This window comes from Sander vitreus, chromosome 20, assembly GCF_031162955.1.
Source record: "Sander vitreus isolate 19-12246 chromosome 20, sanVit1, whole genome shotgun sequence".
NCBI lineage: Eukaryota > Metazoa > Chordata > Actinopteri > Perciformes > Percidae > Sander > Sander vitreus.
The window spans coordinates 1657501-1670422 of NC_135874.1; the positions used below are offsets into that span (position 1 = coordinate 1657501).

At 43.6% G+C, this 12922-nt stretch overlaps 1 protein-coding gene across 4 annotated transcripts in view; it reads left to right on the forward strand.

Annotated features, from left to right (window-relative positions):
- ppp2r5eb (protein phosphatase 2, regulatory subunit B', epsilon isoform b) overlaps positions 1-12922 on the forward strand; it is a 53909-nt gene that overhangs the window by 9925 nt on the left and 31062 nt on the right. For 2 of the 4 annotated variants that reach the window (XM_078276825.1, XM_078276828.1), the window contains exon 2: positions 179-342. In XM_078276825.1, coding sequence (XP_078132951.1) covers positions 179-342 — 164 coding nt within the window. The remainder of the gene's footprint in view (positions 1-178; positions 343-12922) is intronic. The other 2 variants (XM_078276826.1, XM_078276827.1) reach the window with 1 other exon arrangement.

Below are 12922 nucleotides of genomic sequence, written 5' to 3' on the forward strand. Positions count from 1 at the left end.
AAATATCCTAAAATTGATATTCAGAAAGCCCACTTTCAGTTCTGTAAAACTGTCAATGCAATAACTGTGGTTTACATCCTCCCCTCAGTGAACTGAGCACTCTCTAAACACATGTCTTAACCACTCTCTACCCCCCCACCCCTAACCCCACACCCACCCCTTTGTGTGTTTCCCCTAGCAGGGCTATGTCCTCGGCAGCCACCACATCTCCGTCTGTGGACAAAGTGGATGGATTTTCACGGAAGTCTGTCAGGAAGGCCAAGCAGAAGCGGTCGCAGAGTTCGTCCCAGTTCCGCTCTCAGGGCAAACCCATCGAGCTCACGCCCCTGCCACTGCTCAAGGGTAAGAGGGGAGAGGTGTGTGTGTGTGTGTGTGTGTGTGTGTGTGTGTGTGTGTGTGTGTGTGTGTCAGAGATGTTTACAAGTCATTTTTGGAGTCCAAGTCAAGTCTCTGGCCATCTGATCTGTCCCTAACACTGTATTGTTAAATCTTCTGAATTCAAAGCATGTCCTGTAGCTCCATCCATACAGTCCAGCATCAACATCAGCTGTAGGAGAACTTTATGGGGTCTACTGCAATGCAATCTGAAGAAACAAAAATATAGAACTCTGTTTCAATTTCATAACTGTATTTTTCAACATTTTGGTATCTGCACCAAAAGAATACATGTTTGATTGTGTTACTAACTGGCTGTAAAGCCCAACCTGATCATGCATTACATGTTTCAGTCTTCAAAGTTTGAGGGAAACATCTGCATTGAAAGTTAATACACCAACCATGGTGCAAACATGTGAGAACTGATACTTTCCATATTGCTATTTAACAACAACCTGGTGAAATATAAACCTAAGTCTGTCGCCATATGGATCCACTATGTGCCTGTTCCCAGCATTAGCACAACACTTTGCGATGGTTAGCTTGTTACCTGTGACGATATATGCTAAATGTAACGTCTCTTTCACATTATCCAGTGACTGACGTATCTGGGTGCGTTTTGAGATGCCTGATGAAGTTCGACGTTGTTTGTCCAGCATCATTTATCTTGGTGCCACACACCTTGCATGTAGCTGTTAGCTTACTGCCACTGTTTACCAAGTTATTGATAGCAAAACTAATGACAAAAGGCACAACTCTGGGAGGACTTGGTGTCACCATCCTCAATGCAATTTTTTTTTTATATGTGAGCAAATAAGGCATAGCGCATGTGTTACATTGCACATTATGGCAAAGGGCAGGGGACATGCAGCTCGTCATATGTTTCCCCAACGTATATGCGTCAATAAAAGAAAATAGAATAAATTTAGATTTAAAAAGCAATAATTGAATGAAAACAGCCAAAGCCAAACAGTAGCATTAAGTAACTGCTCATATCCACTTGTAGCTTTGTTTTTGCAAAAGTAGGAGGAGGTTGAGAGAAGGTTGTTTCACTAATGAAGCTAATGTAATGAAAGTTGAAACGTACTTTGATGTAGATCTGTTGCAACACCGTTTTAACTTGTGACTTCTCCAGTCCATAACATTTTTTTAATTGATTTGAATGAGAACGAAACGCATAATGTGTTCCAATTCATTTATAACCCATGTAGCCACATCTTAAACTACCATGTAGAATTGACATTGATTGCTCCGTTTATTCATGATGCCTCCACTGCCTTACAAAGTTAGTGTAAAACACAAAGCCAGCACACAACATTTATTTATTTATTTTCTTCAGTGAATAGTGCAGCAATTGCCCAGTTTACTGAGAGGCTTGCAACCAAGGGGGTAAGCGAGCATCTGCAACGCGTAGCTCCTATGGAGCCATTTTGATGCTACCAAACGATCACCCGCCGTTAGCATCCCATTGACTCCCATTCATTCTGACGTCACTTTGACAGAGAATACCTTTACATCTGAAGCGTTTAAAGACTCTATTTGTCTGTTGTTTATTTCTAAAGAAACACGACAATGTATAAAAGGCTCCATTACCTTGTAGCTCACGTTATGGCTCCGTAGCAGACGTTTTTATAACAATAGGCTAACGATTGGGTCATAACCACGAGACTTCCTGTCTCATAGTAGAGGAGTTACCGTATAGTACAGGAGAAGCTCTCAGGCAGTTTGGACTTCCATTAGCTGTTTAAGTGTAATGACTAATGTTAACTATCATTTTAGTGATCAATAATTAGCCTGTGTCTATGTTATCTCCTTACATATACCTATGCTCTCCGTCTCTGCTAGATTGGGAATGATTGAGATTTCTCTTGGTTGTCTTTGAAGACTTAGTAATCATTATTTGGGTTTAAACAAGCCTTAGCTGCTTGAGGTCCTGACCCTCAGGTTGGGAACCACTGACCTAGAACTAGATTGATTACAACAGATTTCCCACAGGTTTTATTTTGTGGTGCATGTTTTTGTGATGCTTTATTGTTATGGACTGGAGATGGCAGCTACCTTCTGACATGATACTTACTGTATTGTCTCTGAGGAACACCAGTGTGTTACTAAGCAGTGGAGTGCATTCACGTGTACATGGCACACTGCAGGTCAAAGGGAATTGGGCGATGTGTGGTATGCACTTGGGCGTGGTAATACACAATGAGACACCCCATTCACGTTTCACACCGCAGTTGTGCGGTTTGGTGTTGGCAGCAGGAATGCTGCCACACAGAAACCAGACCGATCCGTCACCTGTCAAGAGCTTTAATGGAAAAGCACTTCCTGGCTCCCTCTACGGCAGGGCTTATAATCAGGACAGGAAGGGAACTCTGAGCTCTCCCTGTGTTTATAAGGTTAAAGTGTGTGCATTTGGGCGTGTGTGTGTGTGTCTAAGTTCACGCTGCACTTACACTTGCTGCCCTTATGTAAACATCTACATGATACAAGCACACATAGCACACCTGACCTCCACCCTCATACACAGACTTAAGTCCAATTTGTAGTCCTGCGTTAAATCTAGGCCGTAGGTGCACGTCAGGCTACGGCGTGCACCTACTCTCAAAAAATGTAACCTCACGGCGACGCAGACTGCAGGTCCGCTGGCCGTGGCTTGGTAGCGACTCATGTCCTGGTTCTCCTTCTCCATCAACAACATGAAATCAAGGAGAGGGTTAACTTCTCCTGCTCCAGATGTCCCACCATGGTCAGAAAGAACAGGGGAGACACTTTAAAACTTTGGCCACGCTTGCTTTTTGACTCGCTAGATGATTTCTTTTTTTCACGGTGTCGGATGATTCTTTATCTCGTCATCTGTTTGATGCCTAACATTACCACAACAACAAATGTGTAGTCACGTATTAGTGTCCTGACAATCACATGCTTTTCTCTTTAAATCGATGAACAAATGGTAGATGTGATGGTGATTCAGATGTCTGGAACCAGGTTTAACCTTACCTCGTGACTCCGGGCGCGAAGTGACGTCACCACGGCTGTCGTTTCCACCACCAAGTCTCCACAAGCTGGCGTGGCTGGGAAGAGCAGGTTTGTCTGTGCAAACATCTGTGTGATTCTTCATGTACAGACCACAGGGAATCAAACATCTGTATGATTCTTCATGTACAGACCACAGGGAATCAAACATCTGTATGATTCTTCATGTACAGACCACAGGGAGTCAAACATCTGTATGATTCTTCATGTACAGACCACAGGGAATCAAACATCTGTGAGTCTTCATGTACAGAACACAGGGAGTCAAACATCTGTATGATTCTTCATGTACAGACCACAGGGAGTAAAACATCTGTATGATTCTTCATGTACAGACCACAGGGAGTCAAACATCTGTATGATTCTTCATGTACAGACCACAGGGAATCAAACATCTGTGTGGTTCTTCATGTACAGACCACAGGGAGTCAAACATCTGTGTGGTTCTTCATGTACAGACCACAGGGAGTCAAACATCTGTATGATTCTTCATGTACAGACCACGGAGTCAAACATCTGTATGATTCTTCATGTACAGACCACAGAGGGAGTCAAACATCTGTATGATTCTTCATGTACAGACCACAGGGAGTCAAACAGCCTTAAATACGTGTTCAGAGAGAGACACCAAACCGGGAGAAGAAGAAACACTTTGACACTCGAGAGAGAGTGGAAAATCATGAGAGATGGTTTTGTTAAAGCTAAAACAAACGGCCTTATGTAAAGAGTTCTTGACAGTGTTGGAGGCAGACAGTCATTTAGATTTGAAGACAAACAGTCATGCTAATGATTAGGAGAGATAACTAGTGTTTGGTGGTACGTCGGTGTTTCTCATGGATGGGTTTACTACTGTTGCCAGGCAGCCTGCTTTCCTTTACTTCCTCTCTCTTCTTCTCTACTACTTCTTGCTTATTCACAGATTATTTCGTTTGTACGCCCTGCAGAGACCAATGTGTTGAGCGTAAACGTCTCTGTGCATGCTCGTAGCACGCGCGCCATCTACGGCACGGTGTCGCGCTCAAGTATGCCCAACACTTTAGTATTTTTGTATTTTCAAAAGCTGTGATTTGGTTGGGATTTTGAATAGCAAACTGTTGAATACCTCCAATTTAAGTGGAAACGAAATATTTCCATATTGACATATTTCTAAACAGACTTAATGTACTTTGAGTTTTTTGTCATAGTTTGTCTAAGCTTGTCTTTCATGTATCTATCTGTGGCTCAGTGACTGAGCCAGCACGTGGTCAGCCTTTGTTTCGGCACTTCCCTGCTTCAGTTTCACACGTTTGCTTCACATTCACACAGATCCACACATTTCTCACCTCCTCAGTACAATCCCAGTCTGCTGCTTCTGACCGCCGAGCAGCTCCGCTGGAGCTCAGGCTGTACCCCCGCACAGTCGCTTCAGGAGGCGCGTCACTTCCAACAGAGTCAGGCTGTCCTGAATTAGAAACGCGGCCGGACACATCCCGGATAACAGATTTCATTGCTCGGTGTTATTCCCGGTCTGCTGCTTCTGTACTGCGTTCTGTTTCTGCAGAGACATACTGTACATTATGAAGCAAAACACAGTTAACTGCGCTTTTAAGGCACGGCATCAGCAGTGTTTAGTTTTGTGTGAGGCTAGTTTTGCATTGCCAGACCTAGTCCACACAGCATTCTGGGAAGGGAGAAAATGGCTGGGTATTGTTTGAAAGTTTTTGTGTTTGTATTTTTTTTTAATCTTCTGCCCCGAAAGAAATAAGTTCCCAAATTGCCGAACTATTCCTCTTTAAACTGTGACAAAAGCCTCAGAACAACAACAGTGGCTGCAGTAAAAGAGTCACACTGAAAAGTTGTATTAGTGAGGGATTCTGAGCAGTTCCAAGCTGTCTGATGGTCAGAAGTGAGCAGAAACAGCTTCAGCACGCAGTTGTTGAAATTCACAAAAGTGAATATGAACAGTTTTTTTTTCTTTTTCTTGAAGAAGCAAACCTCATCAAGAACACCAAGAAGCCACACAACCTATTTTAGACCAGGTGCAGGCACGGTGAGAGCTGGTATATAAAGAGTTTGACTGAGTTTGTAAAGTGTCTCATTTATTTCCCAGGATTTGGCTCTCAGGATACCTTCTATCTGCTCACATGACCACTCTAACCTCTGAGCCTCCCTCCCACTCCCATATATGTCTATGGAAACCAAGTGGAGGAACAATGCTTAAGTTCCCCTCTTCCACTTGTCTGTTGTGCAGTGAACTTTAAGCCACAGGTAAACAGCAGACTCTCTGTGATGAATGGCAAAAGCCCTGTGTTGAACCACCGACCAATTAGGTAAATGAAATCAACCCATGTGGGTGCTGACCTAACAGGACCATAAGCCATGTGTGGCCTTTAGGTACGCCATAACAATCACCGCCTTTTGCTTATAGTGCTCTTCAACCTCTAATCTCTCAGCATTATATAACAGACCGGGAGATGTGTATCAGGCAGCGCTGTATTGTGTTGTTAACTGGCTGGCAGTCTCTGAGGTCGCCTCAAGGGGATGTTTTACACCAGCGTTCAGAGAAAGAAGTCGGGGGTTGGGGGGTGAAGTACCATTGAACGCGTAACGTCTGCGGACCGTTACCGGAGCGAATGTACGTTTTTAACCGGCTACATCAGCTGCACACACACGGCGTAGGATTGTGTCACAGGCGAGACGCTGAACTTTTGCTTTTGGGAAAAACTGGAACTCTCAAAATGAAAACTGGCAATATGCTCATTCGCGGTCATTAAGTCGTTTCCTGTATATCGGTAGTTTCATTTAAAAATAATGACACTTTATGATCCGTTTCTGTGTATTAAAAAGGGCTGCACACACCTCGCGTAAAATACATCAATAAAAGACTGTCCTATTTTTACTCTTGTAGAGTGGATCTATATATTATCGATAGATAGAGATATATATATATATTTCAGTTTTTCAATTTTTCAAAATTTGACTGTTTTTTCAAGATCATTTCTACAGTTTCTTCTATTTTTAATGTTTCCTTTTTGTTGTCATTTTAGATGAAAGATTCTTGGTTGTTTTAACCGTTTCTCTTTTTTATGTCTCCCATTCCTTTTGAAGTTCTCCTGCCGTCTATAGATTGCTGCATGATTTTTTTTTTATAAGAAAGAGAAGGGGATACAATAGGTGTTTTCTTTTATTTCTAGGACACTTTAACTTCCCCTGTTTTTGTAAAAAGGATTTCCTGTTTGCCTGCCTTCTATTCATTTTTAAATACCCATAGAGGATGTTATCTCTTAGCGGTGCAGTGGGGATGTGATTTTAGGCCATACCTCAACAAAAACAAACCTGTTCTCCTGCTTGTCCTTCACCTCACCTTTTTCTTGATGTGATGCGTACTTGCATATTTCTTTCTAATGAAGGAAGCTGCTTTGCTGTGTTACTTACCCTCCGTTTGCGTAATCACTCTGCGTTTGATGCATGGGGCGGGGGGGGATGACATAACCCCGTCGTCGGCAGTATGTCCTTAGACGTTTAGAGGAAGACCAGAAGGGCGCAGTTTCCTTAAGGGGACCCTCGGGTAAAATGATGGCGCACGCATGTCAGTTTCACTTCATACTGAAAGCAACGCCCCAGGTTCAACAGACAGTGGCTCACCTCTGAATTTGATTTCTAATGATTCACAGGACCAATACCGACAAGACATGGCCCAGGATGCACCTTTAACTATACTTTACGGTATTTAGTGACTTGAGGCTGCCTCAGACAAACTCTCAGATTGCAGACGTGTGATTTGGTTTTTTTTTTTTCTCCATGCTGCCAGTCAGCTCTCTCTACAAGTCTTGTATGAAAGCTTACTACATTAAAGATTGTAACCTTGTAGTACAGTCAATCCAAGGGACTCTGAAGTCATGCATGAGAGTAGTGAACATGCTCGAACAAGCTAGTCAGTGCCCTGTGTGTTAACACCATTGGTTTGGTGTTGTGTCTGAAACCACCAACCTGTTCATAATATCCAACGAGCCCCTCAGAGGTTTGGCAGGAGTGTGTGTTTGTTGTGTTATAGAGCAAAACCATAACTCAAATGTACTGTACGTGATCGTTGTTGACAGAGCTGGCATTCTGTCACAAACTGCAGCAGTACGTCTTTTAGTTAAACCTTTCCATCTGCCGTCTGCAGCGAAGTAACAACCACGTCAGTCAGGGTCACGGTGCACAAAATCCTTGTTTTGGTTTGTGGTTAGGGTGTGGTTTTGGTTTTGTTAGCTTGTACTTTTTGTTTTGTTTATACCGGACATACTAGCCAAAATGTACATGTGAAGCAACATTATAGCAATCACTTTAAAACCCTTTAATCGATGCATTCCGTTTATGCAATTGCTAACGGTTTAGCATTTTTGGATAACGTTGGTAGCTATTTTCCGCGAACATTTTTCGTCTGATCTGTCACTTTTTGTCCAGTGTAGCTGTCTATCATTGGGAAACCCCAACATAGAGGTTATCGATAATTGAGACTTTCCAGCTCTGGTTTGTAATTTGGGTTGGCCATAATGACGACACTTACTTACTGTATATGAGCTATACATCCAAAGGCTAACCCAACTAGCAACGTTTAGCCAACAGACACGTCTGTATTGTACTTCTAGAATTCCCTTTCTGCACATATGCTCATTTCGGCTAATTTGACAGTAATCTTCTGGTTCACTGACTGTGTGCAGAACCAAAGGAAGTGGATTATGGAACCAAACATCCTGAACCAAATTGCTCAGGACAAACTGATAGACCTCTACCGTCTACCGTGTATAAAACTGGAGGATACTGGTTTGTATCCAGTACGTGGAAGGGGAACTCTGAATATGAATGATGCTGTTCTCACCTCCCTCAATAAGTACTGGCAAACTGCCCTTGAGCAAGGCCCTTAATCTCCAAGCACAAGGCTCAGGTTGTACTACACAGCTCCCAAGTAGGACTGTATACAACTTTATGAATGTGAAGCAAAAACAAACAACATGGACAGCCTCAGCCAGAGTCTCCTGAATAAATAAAGGTTAAATAAAAAGCTGAAAAAGGGGAAATTGGAAGCATTACCCCCTCTTTTTGCCTGTAGACCCCAAGGATTTTTTTTAATGATTTGTGTGCTGCTGTTACTCGAGCATGTGTACCGTGAAAAGTTTTCTCCAAAGTAATGAACATTTATAAGAGGGAGGGCAGGAATGGAAGGAAAAGCGAGAGAGGTGAAGAGGCTGGCGGGAAACCTGGAGGAAGGATTAGGAGTCCTTTTAATGTTCAGCGGTAGACGAAGGAAAGGAGGAGGAAGAGGAGGGGAGGGAGATGGTTCCTGTCAGGCAAACAAATTCTACTCCTCCTCTGTTTGGGAATCTGTCCATACCATCCTTCCTCCATTCCCCTTCTCATCTCTTAACATGCAAATCGGCAGCATTGAACCATTTCAGGTTTCACGTCATGATGTCAAGATACCACAAGAAGCCAAACGTCTTGCAAAATAATTCCTTGTCGTGTTAGATTTAATCCTGGACGTGCCTGGAACTCTCCATTCAAGAGGAAAAAAATGTGGTAAAACCTTTCAGTCAACATGCAATGTTTCTTTATTCGTTCACATATATTTAGTTTTGATAAAGCTCTAACTTATTACTGTGATTTGAATAATCAGTGCTGACATTTTGAAATGTAAAAACGATGGTTACGATAGTAAATAAAAAGTTCTAGCAAGCCAAACTCCCTTAAGGGGACCCGACGGCCGACTGTCGGCAGAAAAGCCAGTCGGACTGATCAGTCTCCCCGAGCTGGTCCAAAAAGTACTTCGGGACACACCGAAGAGATGCCGACTTGAACGTATGTTCTGCGCGTGCGCCAGACGTAATACGTCTCCATAACAGCAGACGGCGCTAATCTGTATTGATGCCCAAAAAAATGAAAACCGGCAGCCGACTGGACGAACACGTCACGCGGGTCTGGCTTCTCACGAATTTGAAAGCCAGACCATAATGGCAGCTTGTTCGGAATACGATCTTGTATTTTACGAAAATAGTTCACTGAAACATGTTTCTGAAAACATCTGAAGAGAGAAACAGGCCGTGCAGTTTCTGAATCTGTCTTCATTTCACATCAACAAAGGTCAGTTTAACAGATTTTCGTGAGATTTTGAGAGACTCTAGTCACGCTCATCCCGCTCCCCGTTTCCGGGTTAGCTCTCCACCAATCAGATGGGTCATTGAGTCCGACTGACCACTGGCTGATTTAACAAGTCAAATCAGCCCAAATGAAGGCCGACTGACGACGGCACGGAACACACCGAACAGACTCGAGTCACCGACCTCGCCAGACTGTCCTACGGCCAATTATCGGGTTGGTGTGTCAACGCCTTTACACCTTCATAATGCGAACCAAACCTCTAGTCCGTCAGATTCTGAAGACCCCCATTTAGGGATCCCCTCATTTGAAATAATTGATCGATTCTTCTGTTACAGTTACTACTATGACAGGAACTCTTGAATGTGTGGCTCTGTTGCTTAAGGACCACCAGCTCTGTTCTGAATGTCTGTCTGGAGAAATTTCCGATGATGAAAGAGAACACCTCTCATAGTGGTCAGCTGGAAGTAAACATGTAGCAGATTAGCTCGTTCGCAGCAGTGCTAACGCAGATACTCGTGTCGGTCACGCGGCCCTTGCCTTGCACGTCGCGGTTGTTCCTTGAGAGTGTGTGAGTGTGTCTGTGAGTGTGTGTATGTTCCTTGAGAGGAACAACCGCTCATAAGAGAGGCTCTCTTATGAGCTCAGTTTCAGCCTTGTGTGCATGACGGGCAATTGCAACTAATCGCCAGCCTTTTTTAATTCTTTATTTGACTTTTAGTACAGAACTTGATTGAACGGTAACATTAACACAACAAGTCAGCATAGCTCAAGTCAGCATTTTCATCATTCATCATTTTTCTAAAGTCCCCCAACATTAAGGCTGCTATATTAATTAATGTGCAATACTAATGATAAATAGATTTTTATAAGCATCCATAAAACGAAAATGTAAGAAAATGTACCAAGGAAAGAACTAGCCCGGTCAAAGCATAGCTGAGCTCATATCTGCCTTTCCCCAAACTAAAGATGTAGACAAAAACATCTGAGTAAGTTATCCAACATTTGTTCAAAGTTGAAAAAGTTACCACCAGCCACTTTTTGTTTTACACTTGCCTGTTAGGTCTGTCTGGTAAACTGAAAGGGTCAATTTGTAGTCCACCAGCGTCCGTGTGAGGAAAGGATGATTTGTTAGTGAAAATCAGGTTACCTCCTCTTCCTCCTCCTCCTCGTCCTCCTACCGTGACTGGAGTGGTTTCCTCCTCCCAGCTGTCCTGGAGGTTTCCCCCACTCCTTCCCCACTGCCGTTAGCTGCTGTGACGTCCACAATCGACCCCTTCCTATCACAGACGCTGTGGCATAAATGAGCGAAACAACCTGACAAACAGCCGGTTGTTGCGAGCACATATCTGATTTTACAGCAGCAACCCGGGCTGATGTGGGCCAAATCCTCATGTGGCTGAGCGTGTTGTCTGCATTTTCAACCTGAATTAGGTTCCTCTCCGTCTCACGTCCCCGTCTCACGTCCACCTCGGGTAGGAGAACTGATCTGTCTCTGAACCTCTTTGGGCAGCAGCCTTTAAAAATAAATAAATAAATAGAGAGGAGCAGAAAATAGAAAGAAGAGACTGAGATGTACAATGCTGCACAGCCCGCCCCTCCCTCTCTCTCTCTCTCTCTCTCTCTCTCTCTCTCTCTCTCTCTCTCTGCGGCTTCCTCTGCTCTCCGTTTGGCCAATGAAGCCCACGGACACGCTGCCTCGTCCCCCTCCAGGGGAAACCTGATCCACGAGGTGTCTCTTTACATTTTCTCAGCCCCACTCGCTACAAACAAGACACAAGAAGGAGCGTGGGTCCACCAAACTTCTGTTGTCCACATGTTTGGCTCAAATCAGCTCACACCGCTGTGTTGTTGCCCAACAGGGAAAGGAGACCTGATTAAGTGAGTGACAGTATTCATGTGTGTGTGTGTTTGTGGGTGGGTGGGGGGGACATTGAGTGTTAAAGTTAGCCTCTGCTGTCAAGGGCTGTCGCTGCTACCAGCCGCGTGTGGAGGAAAGTTAGACTTAAAATGGACTGGGAATGGTAACAGAAGACGAGTGTTTTTACCGGCTGAGAGGAGAATGGAACGTTCCCAGGTGGAACGAGTACATTTTACATTTCGGATTGTATGTGGAGGAAGGTGTTTGTGCTGATGTTCTGCGAGGGTGGATTCATCCTGTGAATGGGTTTCCAACATGTTCTGAATGGGGAAACGGTTCCAAAGGAGAACCAAGAGTTCGGTACATTTTGAAAGTGAAGTTTGGACCTGCTGAGCTTCCATCTGCTTTGCTGTTAAGCACGTGCCAATACACGAGTATAGCGTTTACAACAAAGGGTTGAAACGGCTGATTCTTTTCATTATCAATTATGGTTTTTGATTAATTAAGTCTATAAAACATCCAAACAATATAGGAAAAACCTTGTCACATTACCCACAGCTCAAGGTTGGACTTGATAATGTCTTGTTTTGTTCAGCCAAAAGTCTAAAACTCAAATAAATGAATGTACAATGATGTAAAAACAGAGACGTACACATTTGAATGCTGGAACCAGAGCGTAGACCTCCGCCAAGTCATGCCGTATCTCACGAACTGTGGCACTTGATAGTTTTTGATACTGAAAAGTCGGAACCAAAAACGCAACAGTAGGTATTAAGGTTCATAATCGGTGAAATCGAAGCAAAACCAACCCTAATCCAATACAACGTGTGGAGATCAGCAGTTACTGATTAGGGATCGACCGATGCTGGTTTTTCAAGGCCGAGACCGATACCAATTAGTAGTTAATACAACCGATAATCGATATTTACAACCAATATGCGTTTACAGTAAAATGAATCTTTAAGTCAAAATTAAGATTTTGGAATGTTACAAAATCTAACACAAAACTTTGTTTAGATGCTTTAAGCAATTATTTAATAAATGAGAAACTTTCAACATAATACACAGTAGAAGATAGTCAGGTAGTGTTGTGGGGGGGACATTAAGTCCGACTCAGTGGTGAGTGAAACAGAAGCAGAGGGACAGACACACAGAGCTGTAACAGAACCAAAGTACAACACTTTTTAATGCATTAACCGTCATTAAGCCAGGGCTGATAATCGGTTTATCCCTAGTGCTGATGGAGACACGTCTTCTCCGCACACCACCAAAACATGCATGTCTCGGCGCTTGTGTTAAGGCCCTGACACACCGAGCCAACAATCGGCAATAACAATACAGATTAGCGCCGCCTGCTGTTATGGAGACGTATTACACACTCAAGTCGGCGTCGCTTCTGTGTGTTCTGAGGCACTTTTTGGACCTCGGGGAGTCGACTGATCAGTCCGACTGCCTTTTCTGCCGATGGTTGGCCGTCGGGTTAGTGTGTCGGGGGCAGCAGCCGAGGTGAAGGACAGCTACCCCCTGTGTTGAGTT